This window comes from Merops nubicus, unplaced genomic scaffold (assembly GCF_000691845.1).
Source record: "Merops nubicus isolate BGI_N331 unplaced genomic scaffold, ASM69184v1 scaffold44725, whole genome shotgun sequence".
NCBI classification, from domain to species: Eukaryota; Metazoa; Chordata; class Aves; order Coraciiformes; family Meropidae; genus Merops; species Merops nubicus.
Genome location: NW_008609721.1, coordinates 13,829 through 41,631, shown reverse-complemented (window position 1 = coordinate 41,631; position 27,803 = coordinate 13,829). Strand labels below are relative to the sequence as shown.

General features: G+C 38.8%; 2 protein-coding genes across 2 annotated transcripts in view; one reads left to right on the top strand and one right to left on the bottom strand.

Annotated features, from left to right (window-relative positions):
* Positions 1-286: 286 nt before the first annotated feature.
* IMMP1L (IMP1 inner mitochondrial membrane peptidase-like (S. cerevisiae)) lies at positions 287-8,751 on the top strand. Its single transcript, XM_008940669.1, has 3 exons — positions 287-466; positions 3,886-3,996; positions 8,683-8,751. The coding sequence occupies exons 1-3, from the start codon at positions 287-289 to the stop codon at positions 8,749-8,751; spliced, it is 360 nt and encodes a 119-aa protein (XP_008938917.1).
* A 787-nt stretch (positions 8,752-9,538) lies between these two features.
* The window catches only part of DNAJC24 (DnaJ (Hsp40) homolog, subfamily C, member 24), a 30,842-nt gene continuing 12,577 nt past the window's right edge, over positions 9,539-27,803 (bottom strand). The window contains exons 2-4 of the mRNA XM_008940668.1: positions 18,194-18,332; positions 10,532-10,600; positions 9,539-9,663 (exon numbers count right to left, since the gene is read on the bottom strand). Coding sequence (XP_008938916.1) covers positions 9,539-9,663; positions 10,532-10,600; positions 18,194-18,332 — 333 coding nt within the window. The remainder of the gene's footprint in view (positions 9,664-10,531; positions 10,601-18,193; positions 18,333-27,803) is intronic.

Sequence of the window (27,803 nt, the reverse complement as noted above, 5' to 3'; positions counted from 1 at the left end):
GTTGATTCCCCCCACCCCATCCATTTATCTAAGTGAATGTTTTATGCTAGGAAGTATGCATGAAATACCTGCCCCATAGTTCAGTTTTGCCACTTTAACTGTGCCACTAAGTAAATTACAATAGCCCTGCCCATTTAGCCAGTTTGTCACAGTGAAAAGATGTGCATTTGTCTGAGCTGAAACAGAACAAGCTACTGCCACAAGCTCAGTTGTTCTAAGTGATAACCTTGCTCTTTCAGTCTAGCTGCTCCTGTAGTGGAGCCTTGGAAGGGAGGGGGGAAGAGTCATGTGCCTGATCAGTGTCCCGTATTCTCATGCAGATAGGCTGCAGCTCAGAGAACCGGTTCTGCCCGAGAACTACCGTTCCTTGGCAGTAGATAACCTGCACAAAACCAGAGGCAGAGGGGTCGCCGAGGCAAAGAGTGGTCTGCGGGCGGACCCACAGTCGGAGGCAGCGTGTTTCCACGTGAGCCTCCACTGCTGTGGAGTTGCAGCATTTGCATGTCACCCACTCGTTAGTTACGTGAAAATTCAGTTGTTGGACTCATGAGAAGTTCAGATCTTAGTTCTGGCCCAGGTGTAAGGGAGAACTGAAGTGCTGCCCAGCCTAAGTTAAATGCTTTGGGCACTCCTGTCAGTACTTTTTGGATTCAGCCTTTCTGTGTGTAGTAACAGTACCCGTGTACTTCTTAAATACAATTAATTTTGTGTAAGAGTTCCATGGGCTGTAGAAACCAAAAATCAAGGTTGTGAATTGTCAAGGAAGTGTCTTTCCCATTGCTTGGGGTTTTTGGCAGTAGCAGTCTATTGTGTGCAATTACAATCTTACTACAAATACATGTTTTCAAGTTTTGGCTGGGTGTTTTTGGTTTTGGTGTTTGGTGGGGTTTTTTTGTGTTAAAATTGCATCTTATCCCCAGCTACTGTGCTTGCATAGCTTTGAGGCGTTCCAGATTGGGTCCCAATTCTGCAGAGGTTCATACTCAAAGTTAACTTTATTCAGTGTGAGTAATCCCACTGAAATCAGTGATGCTGTCTAGAAATAGCGTGGTGCATAAACCCTTGAAGGATTCTGGCTTTAGCCTTTATTTCAAAAGGGTGTAAACAACTTTTTTTTTTTAATTAATGATTACAGCCTGTCACTGGTATTTGGTTTTACCTTTTCATGTAATTCATGTGGTTTTTTTATTGCTTGTCTTAATTCTAGGTTGTAGTGAAGTGCCTAGATGATGGACAGGCACCATACAAAGGTATTATACTGTATTATCTCTAGATGAATCATACATTGTGACAGTACTCTTAATGACAAATTTAGAGGTCCTGTCATACCTTCCATGGAGAACTATACAAGTTACCATAAGCAGTGAATTTCAGGATACAGGAATATACTTTACTACAAATATACTTTAATGCAAACTGTGAACATCTGGTCTGGACAAGTAATTAGCAGCAGTATTAGACACAGTAAGTGATATACCAGAGCTGGCAAAAGCACTTTATTCTACTTTTTATACTTTTGAAGCACAGAAGAAAGATGGGAAGGTCCAGAAGTGTTTAGATATACTTGTGTTGTCAGTGGGTTTGTGTTTCACATAGTAACAGATGAGCTTCATATTCTGCCTATGAATGGCAGATAGTGTGGGAACAAGTAAAGAAGGGGAGCTGGTAGTGTGCTGTGTCTGAAACAGCAGCACACTGCAAGAGATGCTTTTTCAGAAATGTGGGTTTGCTTTTTTGTGTCATTAAAAGAATCTTCCTTTCATAGAAATTCATGCTTTTCCATTTTGTGCGTTTGCTGAGACAGGCTTTCCAAATGACAGTAGTTTGATGTATGATTTGCAATTCTGGTAGATGCTGGATGGGTGAGTTTGCATCAGAAAGATCAGAATATTGCACTGAAAACCAAACTTGTGCAAGATGCAGACACAGAGAATGCTTTAGATGGGTACACAGCAAAGGAGTGCTTGGGGAGGAAGAGAGCCAAAGTCATCTAGCAGAAGACAACTGACCTTCCCAGAGAAAGCTCCTCTGTGCACCTGTCTGCAGTCTGATAAGCCTACAAAATAACTAAGGTGGCAGAGAAGCTGACTATGGAGTTCTGTACTGAAGGGCTGGGAGAACAAGATGTAAAGGACCTTGACAGAACTAGCATATGAGTTTTAAACAACCAAGGTGGCATTCCTTTACACAGGAGACTGTGGAAGGAGAGTGTCATCAGTAGGTTTCAAAAGGGTTTGGACATCCTGCTGCTCTACAGCTCCACATATAGACTTTAAAATGATGAGGCAGGGGCATGTGCCCCCTGGCACACCTAAAGCACTTATCCTGGGTACCAGAGAAATACAAGGGGGTGGCCTGTGAAGAGGGACACACTCACGTATGCTTTGCCTTGTATCTTTTTGCCACTGCCAGAGACAAAGTGATGGTTCTTAACTGATGGCTTATACATGTGGCACAGCTCGACAAAGGGACCCTGGGGTAGCATGCTGTCCTCAGAGCCTGCTCTGGCAACAGGCAGGCAGCAGTGTGACTAAGCAGGAGCCTGGAAGGCTTATTTAAAGGTCCCAAAAAGTGGTACCTGGCCAGTACGTGTAAATACCAACAGCTTCACTCCAACTGCATTTTCCTCAAATGTTCATCTGGGGCACCTGCTTTGGTTCTTAACAGCTTACATCCAGCCTTGACTACCAGAGGGGTATTTTATTTTGTTTAGTCTGTTATCCTTGAATTCTGTATATGTACACTACTGTATTTATGGGTTTGCGTGGCTTATTTCTAAAACATTCATGTTTATATAACTCAAACTTTGAGTTTCATTTTAAATGGTTTGGTTTTAATGTTGTTTCTGTGTATTTTTTTCTCCAAATTGTGGGAAAAGTAATGTTTCGGGTATAGATTTGGTTTTGGAAAAATGTATGTTAACTTGAAGCACATGTTAAGTATTAGTTTGAGAATGTGTTGCTTCTTTTAAATTTTCGGTCTGATTTAGAAGTTTAGAAACAAAACCAACAGATTAGAAAAATAATAATCTTTTTAAAACATATCAAAAGAATGTTGCATATTCTAAATGGAAATCAGTTTTAAGACTTATAGTAGCATCCTTTTCCATATATAAGAGCTTCACACTCTAATTTAGGTAACTAATACGGCTACATTGCTATTTCTCATTTTGTCATTGAGTCAGTGAATGCCATGAATCTATGGTATGTAATATAGTTAATGCATAATATATATAGGCAATGAAAGGTCTTTGTCATATAGTATAAGGTCACCATCATTAATTTTCAAATTATAAAAAGGGATTTGCTGTTTTGTGGTCATCATTATTGCAGTATAATGTGTTGTGGATTCTGCCTGCACATAGAATGAACTGTGATCTTAATTAGAACTTTGACAAGCCTACTCCGATAAAATGATGAGATTATTCGTAATTGATGTCACAATCAATTACCAGTTAGTTCATCATGAATCTACTAACAGGTCTAGCCTTGGTGCTGGCCCCAGGATGTTGATGAGTGTGTGGCTGCCCTGTTCATGCTGTTACTGCGACAGGAGGGCAGATTTTCAGTCAACATCCTAATGACCTCTTTTGAAGTCTATTAAATTAATGACCCTGTCACATTGGTCTAACCTCCTTACATCTTCATTTTGGATTTTTTGTTGCAAACCATTGGTTTTGAGCACATGATAGAACAGATACTTTGGAGCTCTCCTCCTCATCCCTCCAATCTGGCACTGTCTCTTACTAGATTCAATGAAAAATTAGTTCATTATACAGTCATGAAATACAGAACACAGAAATCAGAACATATACTCTAAGGCAAACTATGCTTAGTGCCATTTCATTCTATTTTATCCTTCTATTTCAATCTTGCTTCATCGCAGGTACCTAAAGGACATGTCTGGCTAGAAGGTGATAATCTCAGGAATTCTACAGATTCCAGGTGCTATGGACCTGTTCCTTATGGACTGATAAGGGGACGCATTTGTTTTAAGGTATATATAGATGTATTATCTAAAAATAATTGGATTAATAAATTTTTAATGTCTGGCTGCTATGTAAAAACTTGTCTCCTGAGCCATATGGCCAAAGCAAATGCAAAGGAAAGCTTGAACACAGCGACTTTCTGGTGAAAGGATAATTCAACATCAGTGGGGTTTTTTATGTTTTTATGGGAGAACTTGTTTTTTGAGCAGCAGTCCTTGAGCAGTCACTGCCTCAGAACGCTAAATTAACTATTTTGCAAGCAAATCCAAACCTTCTAAACCCACAAACATACAGAGAGATACACCATACTGCATGGGTATACATTCCATCCTTAATGCAAATTTTGCCTCTGCAAAAATGGTAGAAAAGGGCAGCTCCATATTCCACTGTTGTTGTAATTTGAGAAGTGTTTCCATAGTTCAAAAAAAATGAAAGAGAAGGTTATCCTTCTAGGACTTGCATGCATACATTAGACACGTAGACTGGCCTTGATGTTTTTTAAAGTAAGTCTGTGACAGAAAAGTCAAATCCGTGCCACCATAATTGTACACCACATTTTTATTGTAAAAAAATAGTTGAATTAATATTGTATTTTGTAAACCTCCATGGTTCCTTCTTCTGTCTTAACAATTCCACAGCTTTATTTCACACTACATTACTTTAATAATGTACATTTAGTCATTTACCAAAAAGAGGAAACTAACACAATTTGCTCTCTGTAAAGTTCCATCTAAGAAACAAGGGAGTATGTATTATAGGCTTATGGACCAGCTTTTAGAAAGCTAGATTTAAAATGATGCCATTCAGAACAGTAAAAAAAGGGTTTGAAAACCCTTCTCTATATACAGCAACACATCCACAAACCCATAATTGAGCACAGCTGCATTACAGGCACGGGGAATATTAGATCTTTCCCATTTAACCAAGTTTTCTACACCTAATTTATGGTTTTTAAGAACACAACGTAGGACTTTTCAAAAAACCTTGCAGCTCTTGGCCATAATCACTAATTACTAAACCTCAGATAACATGTCCCCCTCAGCCCCCCACCAAGTTTTGTCTGACCTCTGTTCTTTCTGGGTAACATTTACTGAGTCCCTCCCTTGTATTCACGGGGTGCTCCCTTCTCCGTGTTGTCTGCCTTGCCGTGTACACCAGAGGGGAAAATGCTGATTCTAAATAGGGCTATTTTTATGACCCATTTTAATTTGGATTATTAACTGCTAAAATACAGATGATGCTGGTATGCCAAAAGCCCTCTTAATAACAATGTGGTATTAATAATCCAACTACTAATTAAAATTAAAAAAAACCTTCTCCAAAGAGTATAGAAAAACTGCTGCTTACTACCTCAAGGGCCTGATAGCAAATAATGCATGTATTAAGAACCTATGTATGTGGAGAGCCATAATTATTCACAGCAATTAATTTGTGTCCCTCTTGCACCCCAACAAGGAAGATATTCAAGAGACTTCAATGAAGTGACTGATAGGACTGAAGACAATTTAGCAAGCAGTAAACTCTGTAAAACGAATGGAGCTTACAGCTATCACATCCTGAAGAAATACTTCAGGACTCCACAATATTGTTTGTTTAAAAAGATAGTAAGCAGCCACTTGATACTTCATCAGATTACTGAACCAAATTTCTCACCAGTCTTTTACAATGGTGCACAGAGTCGTCATTCTTAACATTTTAAAGAGATTTAAGTATAGCGTGCCTAACAAAAGCAAACACGACTTCATTCTTTAAATGAGTCAGTGTAGTTTGGGATATTTATTGTAATTCCCTTCAGAATACAGTGATCTTGCTGTTGTCTTTTGCTGTTGAACATTACAGTGAAAGGCAGCAGAATACAACTAGTTTTGGTGGTGGTGTGGTGTTAGCTACTTAGTAGACCACTGGCCAAGAAACCTATGTATGCTTTTTGGCTTCTCTTTCATGAAAAATCTTTTACTGCCTTGTGAATGGAAGCTTATGTGGCTTTACCTTCAAGTGGATTTTGGAGAAACAGATGTAACCGTGGCTTTGAGTGCCAGGTTCCATTTTTAGTAATGGATGCAAAAAATCAAATCTAATTTGGAAGTAATGGATTTCAACAGAAGAGAGTGAGCTTGTACCATGCTTGTTCAGGAAGACTGTTCTTGGCAAAACATGAATGTTAGTTCTCTGTAGCTTATCTGTGAAGTCAATGTTTGTGCACCAGTTTTTAACCCATACAGGAATTACAATATTTGATTATATTTGCCCCTTTCCCTCCCTGCCACTGTATCAGCTGCCTCTCTGAGACAAGTTCATTCCATAAAAGGGCCACTGAAATCAAAGTGGATGCAAATTCAGTAAAAGCCTAGGGAGTCCCACTTGGACAGAATTCATGCTTCATCCTGTCTGAGATAGGACATCCTGTGCATTCCCTGCACTTAGGCTCTATGTCAAAAATAGACCTGTAGTTTCTTCAAAAGAGCTAGTTAGCCCCATTTATCCCCTACCCATCAGCTCAAATCTAGGCCAAACCAAAAAGGGCAGGGGGAAATAGCTGCTAATTGGTCTAGCCAGTTTGAACGAACAAGTCACAGCAACTTCTGTCATAACTTTAAAAGACCTGGGAATTACTGCTCACAGTGGCATGTCTTTGTTTTACAGAGAAGGCTTGTTCCATCTCCTTTCCAACCATGAGTGTTTTGTCTCAAATTCTCTCCTGCACGCAGACTTGATAAAGCATCATTTTCATTCTAACACTACCACTAAGATTACTGTGATGAATTTGAAACTAAACTGCCAAAACAATATTTAAAAGAAATTTGATTACTTCTGGAAGAAAATCAAGTTGCAATACAGTCCTGTAGTTGCCTGAGATGAGATCTGTGCCATAGTGAATGGCCTTAGAATCTTCCTTCCTAGCCTTTACTCAGATCAGCTTAGATTTGTAATATGGGATATTCCTATTCCCTTTTTAGTCCTGTTTGCCTTTGAGGCCAAACAAAGGCTTGACACCCAGCCTGCAGCCAGCATAGGCCCTCTGAAGAGCCTTCAATTCCATAGCTCTGCTTCTAACCGAGATCACAAATGTCCTTCTGTTGTTGGTTTGTATCTCTATGTATTTGTGTGGAACTTAAAATAGCTCACTGGCTAATATACACGTAGACGAGACATTACCTCTGTGTACTTCTCTTGATCAGCAGATGTTCCTCCTGCTCCCCCCAACTGCACATGCCAAAGACATGTATTTATAAGGTACTTGCACAAGGCAGCTTTGAGCCTTTCTCAGATGCACAGAACTTGAAGTCCTGAGAATGACTCATCCTTCTGTCTTCCTGAGGGCTCAGGTACAACCCAACTGATGGCAGCTTAGTGCAGGGGCCTGAAGAGAGTCAAGTCTGTGGAGCTTCCAGCAGGGCACACTCCTGGTCTAGGAGTACACTGATGCTACATCTTGCTGTGCCCATCCTTAACTGCCTCTGCCTCTTCTGTCCTTGTCTTCAGCACTGGGGACAAGTCATGGGGCTTGAAATACTGAACCTTGGCACCGTGTTCCCTCCTTTAAACAGAGAAAATTACTTTTCCACTCCACGCAGAAGGCAGCAAAGGCTCTTCCTGGTACATGAACTTGGAGAGTAAGTCGCTGTTTCTGGAAGGTGACTCTATGCCTTAAGATCAAATTCCAAGAAAAAAAGAGCAAGAGAAACATTATGCTGACACATGCTTTGGGAACAAGGTAGTGAGTGCATCACCCTCCTCTGTCTAGGTCACTTCATCTTGAGCAGGGGCTGTGAGATTTTTATGGGACTGGACTCACAGAGAGCATTCATTCTCTTCCCTTCTGCCTGCTGATCCCCTTGTGCCATCTTAGAAGGAACATGTTATGAAGAGACACAGGCAGTCAAGGGAGATAAAGGACAAAGTGTAAAAGAATGTCCTTTATTCCCTACTACTTTTTTTTTTTTTTTTGCATCCAATGCCAGCTTATATGTAATTAGTGAATATTGAGAGGAAAATGCTCCTGGGAGCATTCAGTAGCATGAATAACTGTATAGATAATTTCTGGAGAGAAAGGGTTTTTTTCTGTACTGGTAAGCATCATTCTCTGACACTTGTGCTTGGTCATGATTTGTGCTCCTTTCTCTACGTAGTTGTCCCCTTCTGAGAGGAGCCCCTGATGGGGGCAGACACTCCCTCCCCTTTCAACCCATTTGCATAGCACAAGCTTACCTATAAGCCTATGGAATTTATTCCCAAGGTTTGGTGTTTGCAGTTTAAATGCCCATCTTGAAAACACAACTGTACCCCACAGAATGACTTTCACTGGGAGGTAATGTTCATCGCATTCTTTATTCTCCTAGATGGATCAAAAATAGATACTTTGTCTTTTAACTTAAAAGGTTTGCAAGCTAGAAATCAGAAAGATTTTCTAGCAAGGTATTTATTACCAAGGCTGAAAAAAATAATGTAATTTGTGAGGCTCTCCATAGCAAAGCATGCTGTGTATAAATTAGTCTTGTCTCTGGCCACTATGGAATGATGATTCCTCCTGATATATAGTAAAAGAAACACACAGGTGAGAAACATTCACAAAACCTGTCACCCAAAGAGCTAAAAAATTATGCACTTTATGCAACAATTACAACAATAACAAATGAAAATACTGAACTTTGAGTTGTGATTTATATCTCTTGTAACTGTATTTTGTTTTGTAGATATGGCCTCTCAATGATTTTGGATTTCTACGTGCAAGTCCCAATGCCAATAGATTTCTTGATGACTGAAAGATTTAAGTGACTGTTGCCAGATTTCATAATATTTTCTACTAAAAATCAATAGAACTATTTTTGTTTAGAATAAATGCAAGTATTACTTGACAAAGATGTCTCTGAGATTACATCTAACTTGAAAGATATACTGCTGTCATCAACAAATGATACGCCTCTTACGCTGTCTCCTCTGGCTATTCACAGTAAGTGTCTGGATTTATTAGAAAGTTTTGGGTTTTACTACAAATCCAGGTTAGCACCAACTATGAAAAGGGGATGAAAAAGGCACAGTGCACTATTATGCTGTCACACATCCAGAGCCACACCTAGGCTCTGCTTACATTAGCAAGGACTGTGGAATGCTACCATTGGATTGGAAAATGTAGCAGTGGATTTCCAGATCTACCTCCCAATGAATTTTGTCATCTGAGCTGTTACAAGGATTTAGCCTAAGAGGTAGGGCCAAAGGTATAGCTGATATAGACTGAGATTGAAAGAAGCTACTCCGTTGTTCTTTGGAAAGAAGTGTCACAGCGATGATGAGATATACTCCAGTTGTACAGAACTTAGTGTTCTGTTCTGGAGGCTTTTAATAATGAGCTCTTTAGCTGCAGAAGGATAAAAAAAAGCTTCATATCTGCAGAGTTCTGTTAACAAATGGGCACATTTCCTTCCTGAAGCCTGACTGAACTTGTTCTTGCAGTGTCTCCCCTTTCCTTTTACATTATTTCAGCAGATTCTGTCCCCTCTTTGTCCAGTCATTTTAAGAGTCTGTAAGCCTTAATATGCTTGATTGAAACAATCACTGAAGGATCTCAATAACAAGCGAACATGTGTCACAACAAACCAAAGATACATCTTTGGTTTCACTCTTGAAGACAGTGTAATTCCCACCACATCGACATGAGAGAGTGTAACATTGTTCATCTGCCAAAAAAGAAAACAAAAAAGCCTTTAGTGCTTGAGAAGAATCTAGAATTTATTTTAGATTTTCTTCACAAAGCTGCTTTTAATAACAAAGGACCTCCCACTGCTGGATTGCAAGCATTGGTACCTGTGCTACCATTGGTTGGTCAAAAAATAACTGTACTCTTAAAATATTTCAGTCACTGTGAGGCTTTCTTACACCAAACAGCCAGGGCTAGTGTCTCTTTAAAAAAGCAAATAATAAAAAGGTACACATTAGTGAAACAGGCAGATACTAAAAGAAAATATTTGAAGGGTGTTAGTCATATGTATGACAGGTCAAGGATGGTTCCAAAACAGACTGCTAACCCAGGAAACAAAATGAAACAGAAGAAACGAAAGCAAATAGGATTTTGCCCTCACAGCTTAAAAAGAGTAAAAAATAGAATTGGCCATTAATTGAGAAATCAACTAAAGAATAAAAGCTAGAATAATATAAAGGAGCAAAGTAACACACTGTCAGATGAAAAAAACTGCATGAGAACACTTGCATACTATCATCACAAAAGAGCAAGGAGATGCATGAAAGATTTGGGAAGAATCTGGAAATCTAAATACTCAATTATGCTACAAAGAGAGCTAGGTGAAAAGTGGCACTGAAAGCAGGGAGGGGGTGGGGGAGAGAGATAGAGGAATGCAAAGTAAGTATCACAGGAAATTAGCTTCCAATTAAGGTTGTTATGGAGAACAGAGTAGCTAAATCTGTGGAAAATATAAAAAAAAGTAGAACTTCCAATAAGTCAACATGATGGTATAAGATGCAAAAAAAAATAGAAAACATTTGTAGTGACAATGGAAGGCACTAGGAAGAGTAGTAAGGCTCTCATACCTTCATTCCAGGACATATCCTCAAGATAAATCTGTGCATGTAGTGGCCACTCGTTTGTCAGATTGTTTTCTATAAAGAAAACATGGCAGATGTTCAAGCCTGTCACCATACGGGTCCTGTCTGCTTCCTCACAAAGTAGGTATATTTTATGTGCCTAGTAGTCAACCTGGTCCCTACCAGAGTCATACTTAAGACCATGTTAAAAATGCAGTTCTCTAAAATTTTAGTTTCTGTGTCTCTGCATAAGCTGGAAAATGTCCTACTGCAGCCAGGAGAAGTAAATGGTGAAGATGTACTAGTGAAACCAAGACAGCACTGACAGCAGTGCTTTTGTGCATCCCAGCTCTGGGAAATCAGGGGCAAACTTCTGTTTTGATATAAACATCTTTCAAAAGCCTGGCAGTAACTACAATTCCACAAATGGAAATTGTGAGTGTCTGCTTGCCTGTACTTTTCACAAAATCACAGAATGGCTGAGGTCAGAAGGGACCTCTCAAGGTCACCTGACCAACCCCTCCTGCACAAGCAGGGTCCTAGAGCAGGTCACCCAGAACCAAATCCAGTCACATTTTAAATATCCCCACAGCTGGAGACACCACAAGCTCTTTTAGCCAACTCATTGTCCTTTAGAAAGGAGAAGCAAAATAAAACCCTCTGATAAGCACCAAGCAAATGTGAGAACAGGTTGCATGTGAGAACAGGTTGCATGTGAGGACACCATCAAGATTCCTGCAAAAATATATTCCTGACAAAAGGTAAATGAAAAACACTTTTAGGGGAAGATAGTCCAAGTGTTCTTTTATGAAGAACAGTCTCTCAGCACAGAAGGGTCAGTTCTGGCCTGTACCTGTGAGTTATTACTGAGAAGGCAGGTGTTCCTTCTCCTGTGTCAGTGAGGTTTTTAAGCAAGTTTTATAGTTTAATAACATCAAGCTTTCTATCGTGTTGACTGTGGCTTTCTAGGAGAAGTAGGTTGGCAGTGAAAGTATTTTTTACTCCAGAACTACTTACTGAGCACTTGCTGAAGAAGTCAGAGGCCCAGATTATTTTATGTTCTTTCAGTTCTTGAGAGATTGCCCTATCTAATCACTAGACTGTAGGGTATTCTTAATGGTTCCCAGCTTCCTGTACATGCTTGCTCTTTGCTCTGGAGTGAATAGAAGAAATAAGGAACTTCACACCTATCTCCTCCAATAATACCCCAGAATAACTACACATCTCCAACCTTAATCTCATCAGATAATGGATCATTTCCAAACACCAGTTTCCACCAAACATCATCTTCTGATTGCAACCACCTTATTCTTCTAAAGTTGGCACCAGGTTGAAGTAATGAAGAGGAAGCCTGAGAAAAAGTCAGCCCTCATCTGTTCCAAGCATAGCACAATATGAAGCCCAGGGAAGATAATATCTACCAAACTTTTCTAATTCATTACTGCAATTGTAATTTTGGGAAAAGAAAAAAGGCAAAATTAATCACTCAGAAAATTCCCAGGCTGAACTGTGACTGTTATTCCTAGTCTGAAAGTCTTGCTGGTTATCTCAAGAGATGTAAATTTCAGTCAGTACACTTGACTTGAGTCAGTCTCCAAATTCAGAACATAATCCAGTGACCACTCTCATCAGTCAGTTTTGTATGTTGCATTTACTGGCTTATCTAACTCAAGCAGGATAAACTTGTAAGAATTCAAAGGTTTTTTATTGAATTCAAAGGTTTTTTTAGTGTATCTGCTAGATACACTACCCAGTCCTATATACCTTAAGACAGCAGAAACAGATTTAGCCACTTTTTTAAGAACAGCCCAGTGTGAGTTTGGGGAGCTTACAAGCACAACTACAGACCTAGTGGTTTTCAGTGGGTTAGTGACTTAACATTCCTTGTGCTCTTCCTTATGTCATGGGCACCAGTACTGCAACCACGACCCCTTGTCAGCGGCTCTCTGGAGTACGCTGGTGTCTGGTTTTCACTCCCTTGCCAGAGGAGAAGGTTACTGGAGACTGGTATTGTTACCAGAACTGTACTATGTGGCAGGCTGACTTACATGCAGCATCTGCTCAAGCTGTAGAACTCTGGGTACTGAGTTGTACTTCCTGAAACATGTTCCTGAACATCCAGGGAAAATTGTGAAGACCTGGTCATCTGCCGTAACTTGAAAACCAAATTTTAATTCACAAGTAGGACAGCCTGCCTAGCTTTGCCATCTTTTGGATTTGTCTGACAACAAGAGGTGAAAGGATTCTGCAGCTCCATTGTCTCAACTGCAGGATCTAAGAAAACACTGCCAGGCTCATCAGAGAGGTTTATGAGCCTGCAATTCAAAGGGATTAAAAGGGAAAAATCTACTGAGATTCTTTCAGGCTACAGAACAACATTAAATACCTATTAGCTGCTTGGTTCAGTAAAGCTTTACTAGAGCCCTTGCTGGGTCATTCAGAAATTGTGAAAGAGGAAAGGTATTTAAGTTTCACTTGAGGATACAATAAATATTTCTTGGGCTATTTAAGGCTGAGTTTTAGGGAAAGGATTGCAAGCAGTAAATGGAAATGTAACAGTTTTAACTGTTTATGGTAATAGTAAAAATAGTCATAATACTTAAAAAGATTTCTGTAGCTCTTTATCAGCCATACATCCTTAGGATTGATTTTTAAGCCAAACAATTTAAGAAGTTCAAGATAAGTATTGTTAATCAAATACTGTTCACAATATCTACTCAGTATCAAAATCAGTCACAGTATTCAAAACCTGGAGGTTTTCACAAGTTATTTTTTTCTAATTGGCTGGTTAGTTTTTAAACAATTATTCATGTCTGAGTCTTGCATTAATTTAAAATGAGTGAGCTTTAATCTGAAATCATAAAAAGTCACGTGTTAAGAATTTTCATAACTAAAATCTATGTTAAAAAATACAAATAAATATGAAAATGAACTCCAAAAAGCTACAGTGAAAGGCTTGATCCAGCACTACGGCCATAATGCCCGTGGCTAGAGGAGGAATGCACACTTCTGTCACTTCAACTAAAGTAACAGCCACATTAGAAGCTCTGTTTTGGCCGAGAAATCCTTTAAGAAGGAATTTTCTTAACAAGGAACAACTGAAATATTCCACATTAACTTTCTTCCTTTCTTATATCTAGGCTGTCAAGGTGTTCAACTGCCAGTTCTGTTAGCTATTAAAAGCATTTGATAGGCTTTAGTCTTGCTTCTCCTGCTTACTCTTGAAATGGATTTATGAGGCTATTTGTCTGGCATCCTATTTACCAAATCATGTAAGGTACCTTGAAGTGTAGTACAGCATCATCACTTCACTGCTGGAGCAGGAGGGCATGGTGGATTCATGGGAAAGTGACCATCTCCAGACCAGCCTTTTCAGTTCCCTGCATGAGGAGAGGAGTGGGGAAGGGGACAGAGGCACTACCTTCTCTTCAGCGTGGGTCAGCATTCTCTTGATTTATGACCATACCTGTGGAAGACTTCCCCCCAAAATTCCAGTAGAAACTTAACTGAGAGTGAGGACACATCCTCATGGATTTTTTGTGTGTTAAAGAGATTGGTACTGTCAGTGAAAGCTGAATGAGCAACCAGATACTTTAAAATGAGGTATTTTAGGCTAAGTAAAGATTTTTGTTGTGCTTCCCTACTTGACGAGAAGGTACAGAGAGGATGGAACCAGACTCCTCAGACGCATGGCACAAGCTGGAACACTGACAAATCCAGTTAGGACCTGTAATTCCTTATGTGTGAGAAGTGAAGAATGAACAAAAAGAAAATGATGCTGGAGTATGTATTCATGTATGAAAAATGCATCTGCAATATTTTGCTAAAAAATATAATTTCAAAATCAAGAATCAAAAGGAGATATGTGCCAAGATGTGCAAAGTCCTATTGGTGATTACATCCCCCACCATACAAACACTTGGGCTTTATGGACACCTGTGTCCATCACAAAATATTATCCTGGAGAGAACCTCACTGAAGCCATACATGGCAAAGTCCCTAGATTCTGATATTTCTCCACCCTCTGCCCCCAAAGTATATACAAAGCCATTGGTTTTAGTGTCAACCAATTGTTGGCTTTGAATTACTTGCTACAGTTAGTGTCAGAAATTAACCCAAGTCACAATTTAATTTTAATTGTGGCCTTTCTGTTAATCATTCAATCATTAATAATTAAAATGTAAAATTAATTAGTAAAATGATCTTAATTATGTGATTGTTTAGATACACAGTTCCTTTGTATTTAAGTCGATAAAAATCCACAAAACTTGCAGAGCTCCTATTCAAAGGGGCCTTGACAGGATATAGAAATGGGCTGACAGGGACATGAAATGTTTTGAGGAAGATTAAGTCCTGTTTTGGTCTCCCCAGAAAGTCCAGTGGACTGCCAGCACAGTCAGGGCCCGGGACACAAGGAGAGGCCAACACAACGCAGGCATCTCATCTCTCCACAGCCTCCCAATAGGAGAGCATAGAGAAGAGTTCTCAGGTGTGCACAGTGGAAGAATGAGAAGTGAAAGACACACGCTGCACAAAGAGTCCTTACAACTGACTTAATAGAAGGAAAACATTTTGGTTATTTCTAGTGGGTTTTGTGGGGTTTTGTTGTTGTTGTTTTTTGTTGTTGTTGGTTTTTTCTTGTTTGTTTGTTTGCATTTCTTGGTTTGTTCTGGGTTTTCTACTAGGAGTGTGTTGAAACACTGGAAGGGGCTGCCCAGAGAAGCCCTGGAATCTCCATGCCTGCAGGTATTAAAAACTAGGCTGGAGAAGGTCCGAGCACCTAACCTATGCAGGCTTGCTTTGAGTAGGAGATAGATCTAGATAACCTGTGAAGGTCCCTTCCAGCCTATGTGATTCTCTGGTTCTGTGAAAAGTTTTTTATTCTTTCAAGCTGACACAAAAGCATGAACGTTCAATGTTCAGATGACTTCTAATGTGAAAACTGTAGAACAGGTTTTTTTCCAAGCTAAACACACTTAAAAACTTTTGGTAAATACTGTCCAACTTGATTTTAACTGCATAACCATCTTTTCTAAATGGGATACCGAAGAATGGAAAAATCTCTACGAAGAGAATCTGTTGAAAAAACCCAGTCCATTCTTAACAGGTAAGGTATGTGGCTTTTTTTCCCATCCCCCGAATTTTTCAGAGATTGGAAGCAAAAGATTCACCATTATAAAAGGGTCTTCTTATATGTCATTAAAGATATGAAAAAATAATTGAAAAAAAACCAACCAAATCACAGAACACACAAAAGGGCAGTTCTTATAAGATTTCCAGACCAGAGAGGCTTAAGTAAGTATTTGAGCCAAACCTCTAAGAGGTTTGAGACTTGCTCTTTCCTCTTTAATACTATGGCCTGAAGGCACAACAAATTAAGAGATCATTGTGATTCCTTCAGGAAAAGCAGCATGAAGATATGAAAGGATATTTACTTGTTACTCTCAATGATTCAAACAAAAAGGAAACTAAAATCACAGAGCCTCACAGAATTTCAGCTTCTTAGAACTTCTCTGGCCACTGAATTCCCAAGCCCAGGAATTTTAGTGTAATACACAAAGGTACACACAAATCAACAACCTGTGAAATGGGAAAGACTAGAGTGCAAAGGGCTTCCTGCTGGCTGGTAGCCACACACACCCACTGGCACCCATCAGATTCTGCAGGCACACTAACGTGCTGCATTCTCTCTCTCTCATCACTGTTCCCCTTAGCTGCTGTCTCCATCCCTTTGTTTCTGTGCACTTGTACAGCGGTGTCTACCAATTTGTCTAGAATCAGGACTCCAGAAGCAGCTTGACAGGCATTCAAAGAACTAGAATTTACTTCACCATCATTTTGCTGCCAGGGAACATGCAGCAAAGAGTGCAGCAGCACTGCACATGTATGTTACTTGTGGCTTAGTTTGGAACACGGGGCCCTCTGTGAATAGCATCCTGTGTTCCAACACAGCTACCCCATCACCCAACACCTGGGTAAATGTATCGTTGGTTTGTTTTATCTACTAAGTCTTTTTTACAGAATCTTGAGATGGCTTTTCAAAGAACGCATCTGGATGCCAAAGAATCTCAGGAAATATGGATAACCTTTAAAATACTGTAGACTGAGTTTTGTCAAAACTAATTTATAGCAATGCCCTTAAATTCCACGGGAAAGCAAAGTAACTTATTAAATCTTGATGTAGCTCATGACTTCAGTGAATTAACCTGACCCAAGCAAAGCTGAACTTCATACTCGGTTTTTAAGCTTTAGGTAAAACTCACTAAATACACAAAAGACTTATGACTTAATCTCTACTATTTCTTTTTTCCTGTGCATGTACAATTTGCAAGAATGGAAGACACAGCTGATAGTACAATACTAAGACTACAATAGGATGAAAGCACGAGACAGAAGAAATTCCTGCTCAGGCATCATATTCAGGCTTTTAAAAAATAACCTGCAGATGAAAAAAAAAATATATCTGAAGCTAATACTGTGTACATAAATTAGCATATGTTCCAATTGTTTTCATTTTTAAAAATACTTATTCAACCATTCTGTTTTCACCCCTCCACTCTCTTTTCCAAAACCCACACCAAGTCTGAAATACAAGATTATTTAACTAGAGACTTCAGCTGGGTATACACAGTTCTATATCACCCTTTCTTTCCTGCAGTGATGCATATCTGCCAGAATGACTAAGCCTTTGTCTCTCAAAGTTCTGGTATCCGCAGCGGCAGGGGAGTTAAAAATCAGCACAAGAGAGAAAGGTCTGATGGTGTGCCAATGTACAATGGAAGAGAATTCAATAACAAGCTGCAGAGACAGTGGGCTTTTATCAGAGACATTCAAAAGTGGTGGTGGCTACACGTCAATGCTGGACCAGAGTGTGTTGCTGCAGAGTGCGACGGAGTGTTTTCCCCACAGGCAATGCACTATTATTGACTCCCCCCATTAACATGTAGGGTGGATATACATTTATTGAAGGTTCTAATGGAAGGCTGAGGGACTCCTATCCTGAGGCCAGAGCAGAAAGACAGCCTATCACTTCATGTAATGGTAGCCCATGTGTGACAGACCTGACCTACATTTCCCCCCTTTCTTTCTCACAACAGCCTGTCACTGTTTTAAGAAGCTATTTTCTGAGAGGTATAAAAAGAAATGCATGCTAGAGCTGCCTAGTTAATGTGTTATATTGGAATATTATTTATAAACCTGCTTTAAAAGACTAGTTTAGACTACAGATGAATTATGAAAGCCACCATAACACAAGCAAAAAAGAATGTGTCTTAATGCTTCTGAAGTGCTTATAAACCCGTACACATTGAACGCTAGGTATAAATGGATTAATATCTATATCTGAGATTCTGCAACAAAATGTAGTGCAGGACTGCCTTAAAGTAAAAAGGGCTAAGGTCTGTAATTAGTATACATTTCATATTCATTCAAATTATTAGGAATAACGCCACCTAATGTTTTGCTGAAAGTAACTCAATGTTTTCACTAGCTAACGTATGTGCAGCAAAAGCTATAAATAATGGATCCACATTTGAAAGTAGGACAAGAGTGAAAGAAACATTTGGTTCAGCAATAAACAGCATTTTAAAATACCATCTAACAACCACTCCCAGCCCCTGCTTATTTAAAGAGCTGCTGCCAGTACAGCACTCCTTGGCAGGAACCTACCACGCTGCTGCAGGTCATACTCTTTTTTTGTCTCTTCGTTCCCTAGAATCTTCCACGCTTGATCAATTTCGATGAACCTCTGCACGCGCTCCTCCACTTCTCCTGCTGGCACATCTGCCTTCTGTTTGTCTGGATGATACTGCCAATCAAAAAAAAAAAGATAAAAAAATGAAGGGGAGTGGGAGTGGGGAGGGTGGAAGAGGAGCAATCAATAATGCATTTGATATTCAGTTAAAAGGACAGAGAAAAGGAGAAGGTCTGAGCTAAGGTGCCAAAGGAAGGGAGACAACGACGCTGGGTGCAAGAGAAAACTGCCAATTTAATTAGACCACTGAAATGGCAACAAAACCACCAGTGGCACAAATGTCACCACGCACACTGACAGCATTTTCTGGATAATTTGCTGATGGAATCATTGGTCTTATGGACAATTTACCTAGCGAGAATAACTACCACAAACAGAAACAGGTACACGCGGAGGACCACGACATAGGAACAAGAGGAGGTGCTGTAGGTGCTAGCAGCTCCTACAATATTGCACATAGCTGATTTAAATAATACCACCACCGTTTACTTAAGGCTACTACAGCTAAATTGGATGCTCTATTACATGTACCTAGCTTTTTTTTTTTAATTATTAAATGGTAAACAGAATACACATGATCAAATATGATTTATAATGCATGTAATTCTACTTTTGAAAATATGCCTCAACATCTTTAATTTCTTCCAGTTCAATGAATCAATAGCCCTTCCAAATATTTAAAGTCATGGATCACTGGCTACAAAATTGTGTCATTTTAGTTAAGAAATGGTTATTCAAGGACGTGGCTGCAAGAAAACCCACATTAAATAGGCAATAATAAAATGGTAACATTTTCTTTACCATTTGTACTACAGGTTCCGAACAGAGCATCCTGACTTTTTCAGTAAACATATGAGCCAAAAAAACACCCACTCAAAGCTCCATCTTCCTGTAGCTTTAATTAATTTAATTTAATTTCCAATAACCTTTTTTTTTGATATTTTAAATTGCCCAGTGTAAGTGATGAGCCAACAGGAAACAGCATTTAAGATGAGGAAGTTGTAATAGCATCAGATCTATCAGCTGGTAACTGTTATAAATCAAAATATCCCTTATTCTGGAGCTTAAACTAATATCAGTTGCAGCACTGAAATGTACAGCAGATTCTAAGACTTTGAACACCTGTCCTACAAGTGTCTGAGCAGATTTCTGATTAACTGAATCCCTTTGGTTTAGTTTAGAATTAATTTTGGAAAGGAAAGAATACTAATATCATCCATACTTTATAAAATCCAAAATTTAAACAGACCACTTCTACAGGAGACCATTTGCTCCCTGACGTATTTATCTGTCATTTGCACTGATGGTTATTACCTGGGTAAAGCCCTTGTATGACAACAAGATTAATTTTTGACCTCAAGGTTTTTCCCAGGTATTTTTCCATATACAGATGAAATTTTGTTCCACGTGAGTAAGTACATTTGAAGTCATCTCTGCATTTAAGACTGAGGACTGGCTTGCAACTTACTGAAAACATGGCTGAAGCATCGTTGCAATTCATAAAGTTTTGACTCTTAGAGATTCTTTTTTATCCCCCCCACAACTGATGGTAAAATTCTGAGGCAGAAACAATTTTAAAAAATTTGTCATTTCATTTATTTATTGTATTCTAAATAGCTAACTAGATAATAAGTAATTATACCTTTGTTTGGTAGGTACTAAATTCAGTGTTCTGTCAGCATGCATCATATTCAACTGTAAAAGCTATTTAAATGTATTATTTCTTTTCAAATCCATTTCTCAGAAACCCTAGCTTTTCCATTTGTATTTCAACTTTAATAGCATTTGTAACACTGCTGGTTGATTGTCTGCCATGTTTGTGAAAGGTCATTTAAAAAAAAAATCAACACTTAATAAGCATACAAGACAAAATAAATCACATTAAAGACTTAAGGTTTCCTTTTAGAAATGTTATTTATTTTTAAAATTATGTTTGAGGTATGCATCCAGCAGTTACTCCTCAAAGCAATACGTTATCTAAAAAAATGATACTTCGTTATTTTAAAATATTTCAGATGCTGTATTTAAAATCTGGATCCACCCCAACTACTGCAGGGTTAATGCTAATACCTGAAGAGTCATATTTCACTGTATGCTTCACTCCATCTGGATGACAGCAGAACCATTCTCTCCTAACAAGCCAAAAGGATGTAAAGGCTTATCCAAGGAATATTATACCAGACTTAGTGCCACTTAAACTGAACTAGATTTGAACAGCACTGCCAGAAAACTTGCTCGTATTGTTGTACATTTGGCTTGGCCACAAGACCACAGCTCCTCAGATCAGCTTCTTACAGAGACCTGGGAACACCACTGAGCAATTGCCCAAAGCAGCACTAAGAGTACCAGAGTCTCTCCTGCCAAGAATGTTACGAAAACACCCCAACAAAACACATCACACTTTCCTTTGGCTACACCAAAGCTTTGCCTGACTGAAAAGTAGTTTTGGACAATACTGGAAGCAGCCAGAGAGATACAGTAAGCCACAAATGTCACAAAAGTATTTTGGAAAAATAATCAGTGCAGAAAGGGTTGTTCAGTTCATGTCTTGAATAATGCAGAAAATTCTTTGGTCTTCAGATTTATAATTTAGATTTTAGATTCTTTCCTATAGATTTGGAAAAATACTTATAGCATACGCAATTTTTATATTCAAAAGACTACAATTTTGTGTAACTAGTAACTACACTGTAGAGGATCTACTAATTCAAATACCTATTTCCATTTTGCTCCTTCCTCTGTTGGGCTTGTTCCTCTATTACTACCCAAAGCATTTAGTAGTCTACATCTACACTAAGAAAAATCCTCAAACCTCTGCTCTTTTATTCTAGTCCTCTTTTTCTGTTTGCCTCTAGTGACCCCATTTCATCTGAATTCATTATGTACATGTTCTCATTGACTCTCTTTTCCTACTCTCCAGCCTGCTGATCCAAATCCAAGAATGCTTGTCTGTAGCAAGAATCCACTTTTGATTCGACTGCCCATGCCCTTCACTTTCACCCCAGACAGAAAACGAGGTGTCCTCTCTGCAGCTCTCTTAAACCCTGTCAGCCAGCTCAGACACCAGCCACAGAGGACACCTTACCAAGGTTTTGCCCAGCCTGCTAATAGCTGAAGTGAGTACTCTGATGTTCTTCATCAATACTTCAGACATCAACCACACTACTTTCAAGTATCTTTTCTCATTCTGGGTTACCATATTCTTGATTCTCCCCTCTCTCCAGCACACCCTTCACAGGAGCTGCCTCAACAGAGTCAGGGTTTGGTTTGGTTTTGGAGGAGGTGAAAGATGATGAATGTTTATAATCTCCTCCTCTTTTCCCGTTCAGCCTTATTTCTGGGTTAGTCTCAGCTGCAACTGTGTACAAGCTCCATAATGAAAACAGGCAAGCCTGTTTGCTACTCGACCTATCTCCTCCTACTCAAACTGAACCAGCATCCAGTTATAAGTTATCACTCAAAATGTTAGAGCCCCCCAATATCTCCTGCACTATCACTTCTCAAAATCTGTACAAATTATCTTTGAGTCATTCATACCTGCTGCCTGAACACTATTTTCAGCTGTGTTCCTGCACTTATATATTTAAATCTCTCTGGCTGCATATGTGTACTTCCATAAAAATAGATTTCACCAAGCAGTCATCTTGATTTCTGAACACACTAATAACTTTTACTAACTTGTTACTACTTAACAGGACTTTAAAAAACACAGTGAAGCATATTTTCTGAGTCTGACAGAGGGAGGGCAAAAGGAAGGTTAGAGATGTATGCCCAATCTAGTTTTCCTTTTTTATACCTCTGGTAGAAGTACTTTGCTAACTTCTTTCTATTAATAAAGACTGTCTAGAATTTATATCACTTTACAGAATATGGTGCTTTGTAGTTACTGTGCATGTTAAAAAAATTAATTGAATGACAATGGAAACATATTAGTACATCCACTAATTATAAAAAATACCTTACATATGCATGCGATAGCGCTCGTTCCCCTGGTGTTTATCTTAAATATCACAGTGCCATAGCATTTGAAACTGAAAAAATACACTTTGAACAGGATCTGTTGGAGACCTGGCAAAATTTTTAGTGCTGCAGGAAAACAGAAAAGCAGGCTAATACAAACTTAACCTCATACCCTTTTCAATTACCTTCTTAACACATCTATGTTTAACTGTCTCTCAATAGACATCAGACTGTACTTTTCATCAGCTTGGGTACAGCAGAGAAGAGCGTTTCTGCTGACAAACATACTCTGAAACACAAATACAGTTTCTGTGAAGTTACACAAGTATCAAAAAATTTATAAATTTCTAATGGAACAACTTGGTTTAGGTCAATTAATTGTATTTCATTATGCTCATCTACTGCCTTCGTCACCTACTACAGAATAAAGAGCAAGCAAGTGAGCAAACTTTTTCTGTCTCAGAAAAAATGGGTTAATGTTGCATTCACCAAATAATTCAAAGCAGAGACTCTCCAACAATTACTTGAGTTACATCACATATTTTATTTATTCAGTGGTATTTTTATTTATCCTGTGTACCACACACAGTTTTCACCCACAGGGTTTAGACAGGAATTTGGACCACTACAGCACGTTCAGCTGCTACATTATTTCTGTCTGCTTCATACTCCATGAAGCTTAGTCCCTTCTGCACGTTAAGAATTGCAGAATGAATACCCAGAAGATAATAAAGGCTATTTGGTCCAAAACTGCAACGGCATTACATCTCAAGAACCACACCCACAGACCTGAAGACCCCTCACAGCACACGGTGAGACGCCACGAGAACCGGCTGCACTTGGGCCGCGTGACCCCAATGCCACCGCTGGCACACGAGGGCCCAGCCCTCCTGATGCCTCTACGAGCTGCTTCACTTTATCCAATAAATGTAATGGGGTGCATTGATTTTAGTCAAATTCTAATTAGCAAGCAGAAAACCTCCAGTTAAGTCAATTTAATGTACATTTCTTATTGGTGCTCATGAATTTACTTTTGGAAGTAAATTTGCCGCAGCCGGTGAGACCCAGCTGAATATGATTTTGGGAGGGGAAGGGGGAAGCTCACAGGCAAAGGTTTTACACTCAGCTTGAAATCTCTTCCCGAACTGTGGAACACATGACAACTAACTCACTTTATATAGTCAAACCTTTACTCATAACTACTTTTCCACGTGACAAATCGAAAAGGTTGATTACTTAGAAAAGGTTACAAAAGTACTAGTCCTTCTCATTTACTTAATACATTGTCATGGTTGTTTTGCCTTGTGTGCAAGAGGCATTCGCTCAAGAAGCAAAGCTGCACCACAACCCCAATTCCATACATCAAAACAGCAGGCTGTATTTTTAATGACTACTGCTTCTTCCAAGTTTTTATGTAAGTTATGAAAAGGTGCTTTCATTTACTACTGTGTACTTCACAAATAACAGTAAAGAACTTCTCCCCCTTAAAATGACACACCCTTTAAGTGAGCCTATTTAAAATGTAAACCTTTTATTTTTTCTGAGAAAAATGAAGCAGAGCAGCTCTCATTTTTTTCCAGGGTTGACATAAGGAGTACTCTCCACTTTCTACAGCTTTCTTTTCCCTAGTTTCCAATATCTAATGCAAAGCTGTCAAACACTTGAAGAAATCTTCAGCAGTTAGTAAAAAGTAATATAAAAAGGATCAACCAGATGTGGTTGCATTAAATCTTGATCTTCTCTCCTGAGACACTTTCAAAGAAATATTTTCAGACTTGTTGATTTTTTTTATATACCTTTCAGATTTTATTTTTTTTTAATAAGGGAAACCATTCTTAAGGTTTTAAAATTCAGAAGTGAAGGAAGACAGAGCAATGATGGAACCATTAGAAGTGAAAAATTAAAAAGTTATGCTATTTTGGACTTACTACCAGGAGTCATGAAGTAGCCACTAAGCAATCAGTACTACCAACAGTTACAGCATAGTAAATTTCTAAATTATCAGGTTTATTAAAGATACTTAACTCTGAAATTATCTACAGTCTTATGGAATCACTTTGCTAAATTCAGTTGACAAGTTTGGACAAGTCTTGAATTCTTATTTCAATAAGGGATATGTGCCTAAATTTGAAAAAGGGATATATTTAAAGCTGGAGATGTGCCCTAAGTTCCTGAGTAAATCAAGTAGTAATGTTTTCACAGGGGATTACTTACATGCATTCTAGTACTCGTGGCTTTGTAAGAACTACATCTAATGACGAAACCTAAGCTGTAAAATAAGAGTCAGTGGTAGGACATGAATATCTAAAACTACCTTAATATCTCTTAACATCTTTCTCCCTTTCTCCATGTCAGGTATACAGTATGATAGTTTTATAGCCTGACAGTATTTATTTCATGCAATGCAGCTAGAAATGAGATTTCCAGCCAAGTATGATTTTTCTTTTTTTTTTTTTTTAAATCACAGTAAAAGTAAGAGGAAGCAACAGCATTCATGGTCTGTTACACTACAACTACAGGATTCCCTGGAATTTGTAAAATGAGCTGTATTTATATGAAAAAATAAGCAGTTGTGTGAGACACCCAGTAACAGTCATGGAAAAGAAACACAACCCAAACTTCACAATCAGAGCACTGCTCCTTATGTGGAGACGTTACCTTTTTTGATGAATGGCAGGACTGAATTAAAGTCACAAACAGAAAAGGTAAAAGTCATGAAACTGGTATGCAAAGGGTCGGTTGGATTAACAATGCAAGAGTGAAAGTCACCACAGATAAGCGTGGGACAGTATGAGATAACAGCAGGATGCATCACTGACATCCATTTCTGCTGATAGGAGAGTTAGATGAATGACACAAGTGCACACAGGAGTTGGGTACTATGCTGTTCAGAGGAGAAAAAGGAGGAGGGGGAGGCCTTGGAAGCAGCTGGACAAAGAGAGAAACCCAAGCCATTATTTTCAAATAACATTGCCAGACTTATGGCTGGGAATCCAACAGTCTGAGACTGACTCCTTACTGGACTTGTGGAGATTAATACCATGCACTTTAAAAAAAAAAAAAAAAAAAATCACATTATTGGTATTTGGGGGGGTTTCATCTATTTATTCTTGTTTCAAAAGCTCAATATTGAAGAGTCAATATATTCAAATTCCAGACTCAGAATACACGTGTCAATGCATGACAGTTTATTTGGCTACTAAGTCTAAACTATGTTTTTATTTACTTCCCATTAGAAGGTAAAATAAGTTAAAATTCTTTTAAAGACAAAAAAGGCATAAGGAAGCAGAACAGAAAGCCTAATATAAACAGTCTGAGTGTACACCAAGTTCAGTAACAAACAAGTGTGTTGCCCAAAACAAAATGCACAAATCATTACAAGTATGTCATTGCAATATAATGAGGTGCATCCTTTTAACAACACGAGAACAAAATGTAGGAGTTAACATGAACAGAAAAATACCAAAATTGGCAACTATGTTTTAAAACATTTCTCATGCTTTACACAATATTTATACTTTATCAACTGCCACTGTTATTACCTACAGGTTAAGCTAACGAGGTCAGGACAAAAACCATCAAGTGTTCTCATCTGACAGAAGTGTTCATAGGTCCCTTCAAATCTGTCTGTAGACTACAGAGCTCATCATAACACTTCACATCATATTAAAAAAGCTGCAAGACAGCTACCATTAAGAAAAAATATTAACCAGCTATTTCCTATTTAATTTCCAATTGTAGTCAGAATTCTTGTTACATTTTCCTGCCTTAAAAAAAAATAATTTAAAAGAAATCTGATTAAATTTAATGCCAGGCTGTTCTTATGAGGAAAGTCTTTTGCCCCTGCTTACAATATATAGTAAATACCAGTTTTTACTGGGACTTGCCAATAAATCTCACCCCTGACACAGAGTGTCTGTTCATACTCAGTTTTTGGCTGCTCTGCCACAAATGTCAACAAAGGGACTAATTAATGAAAACTTTCTTGATACATTCCCAGTGGATGAATGTCTGCCTTGCAGAAGGTACCTTGACAACATTCATCTCGCACAAGCCAAATGGTTGCTCTGTGGTAGCAATTAAGACACCACCAGCCTTGGCTAGATTTAAACCAACAACCAAATCTGTGTAGATCTGACCAAATGCTCACCGAAACCTGGAGAAATTAACTGCGAAACAAGGGCTGGATTTGGCCACATAATTACAGCCAGCTCTCTACTTACCTACAGACCACTTGGACACATTTTTATCAGAAAGAAGTTACAATTCTTAAAACAAGGTTCCTTAATCTGACCACATGATCATAATGTTTAAGTCACATCTATAAACCACTATGAAATCAACAACTCTTCTAAATCATTTCAAGAATCAAAATATAGTAGACTGACATTCTATGTATTTGTACTCAATGTTTTTTCCTCTCCCTTTCCACAGAAAGCCAGTGTTCACTCTTCATAATCCCACAGCTTTGGAATCAAGTTCAGACAATGAAGCTTAGTGCAGCATCCCCCCCCTTTCTAAAATTGCCTTTGGAAATAGAAGGGGTTTGTTGCTTTGATCCAGGAGTGCCTGTCTGAAACTCCCATACCACAGACAGAGTTGTGATAGCTAGTGGACAAACCTTGTCTCCACTGCAAAGTTCATACTGGCTTCAGGTTTTTGACAAAGGGTACCCTTCCTGAGGTCTTTGTCCTCAGGCAATTTGAACTGTGACTGGTCGAGGCTCCAGACCTCACGATCATTATTACAAAACTATGGATCTTGCTTTTATTTGTCTCAGGACTCAAATTTATGTTTTGAATTATCCAAGCTACTAAATTTGTGTATCTGAAATACTGTAGCTAAGCTTAACAACCTGTAAGCCAGAGGGTTCCCCTCACCACCCTACACCCCAGCAAAATCACACGTTTCCAGTTCTATATTATGTCATTTTAAAGCTTGTAGCAATATTTTTAATCCAACGATGAAGCAGGTACTGAAAGTTCTAGATGAGTTGGTAGAGGCCCAAAATATAGCACCGAACAGTCTCCCTGTTGGACACAGCACAAAAAAGGAACCATATAATGCAATTACAGCACTCCAGGAGCTATATAATTACCTCTAAAGCTAACACTTTTGCTAATTTTACATACATCATCACACTGAATACTTTAAGGCATAAATCCCTACTAGTGTGTAAGGGAGTTCACACAGGTATCTGTGTTACCTACACCATGCAGGTGACAGCTCTACCTGAGCAATCAAGCACACCAACTCCAAATGACCATTGACTCTCTGGCTGTGGGCACGACACACAACCAGCACCTCTGCAGCCTCGCTGCTCTGCCTCAGGGCGGAACCCTCCCACAGAACCCCTTCGGTGATGGACTAAACCAGAGTACAGACTGAATTACAAAATCATCTACTGAACTGGAATTTGAATTTTTGGATAACTAAATTTAAGGAAAACATGCTTCAGCCACCTGTGCTGGTCAAGAAAAAAAGTGACAAACATGCACTTGACCCCCACCCTGTGGCACTCACTGAAAGGTCACAAGAAGAAGCCATTTTCTGACTTCACCAGCT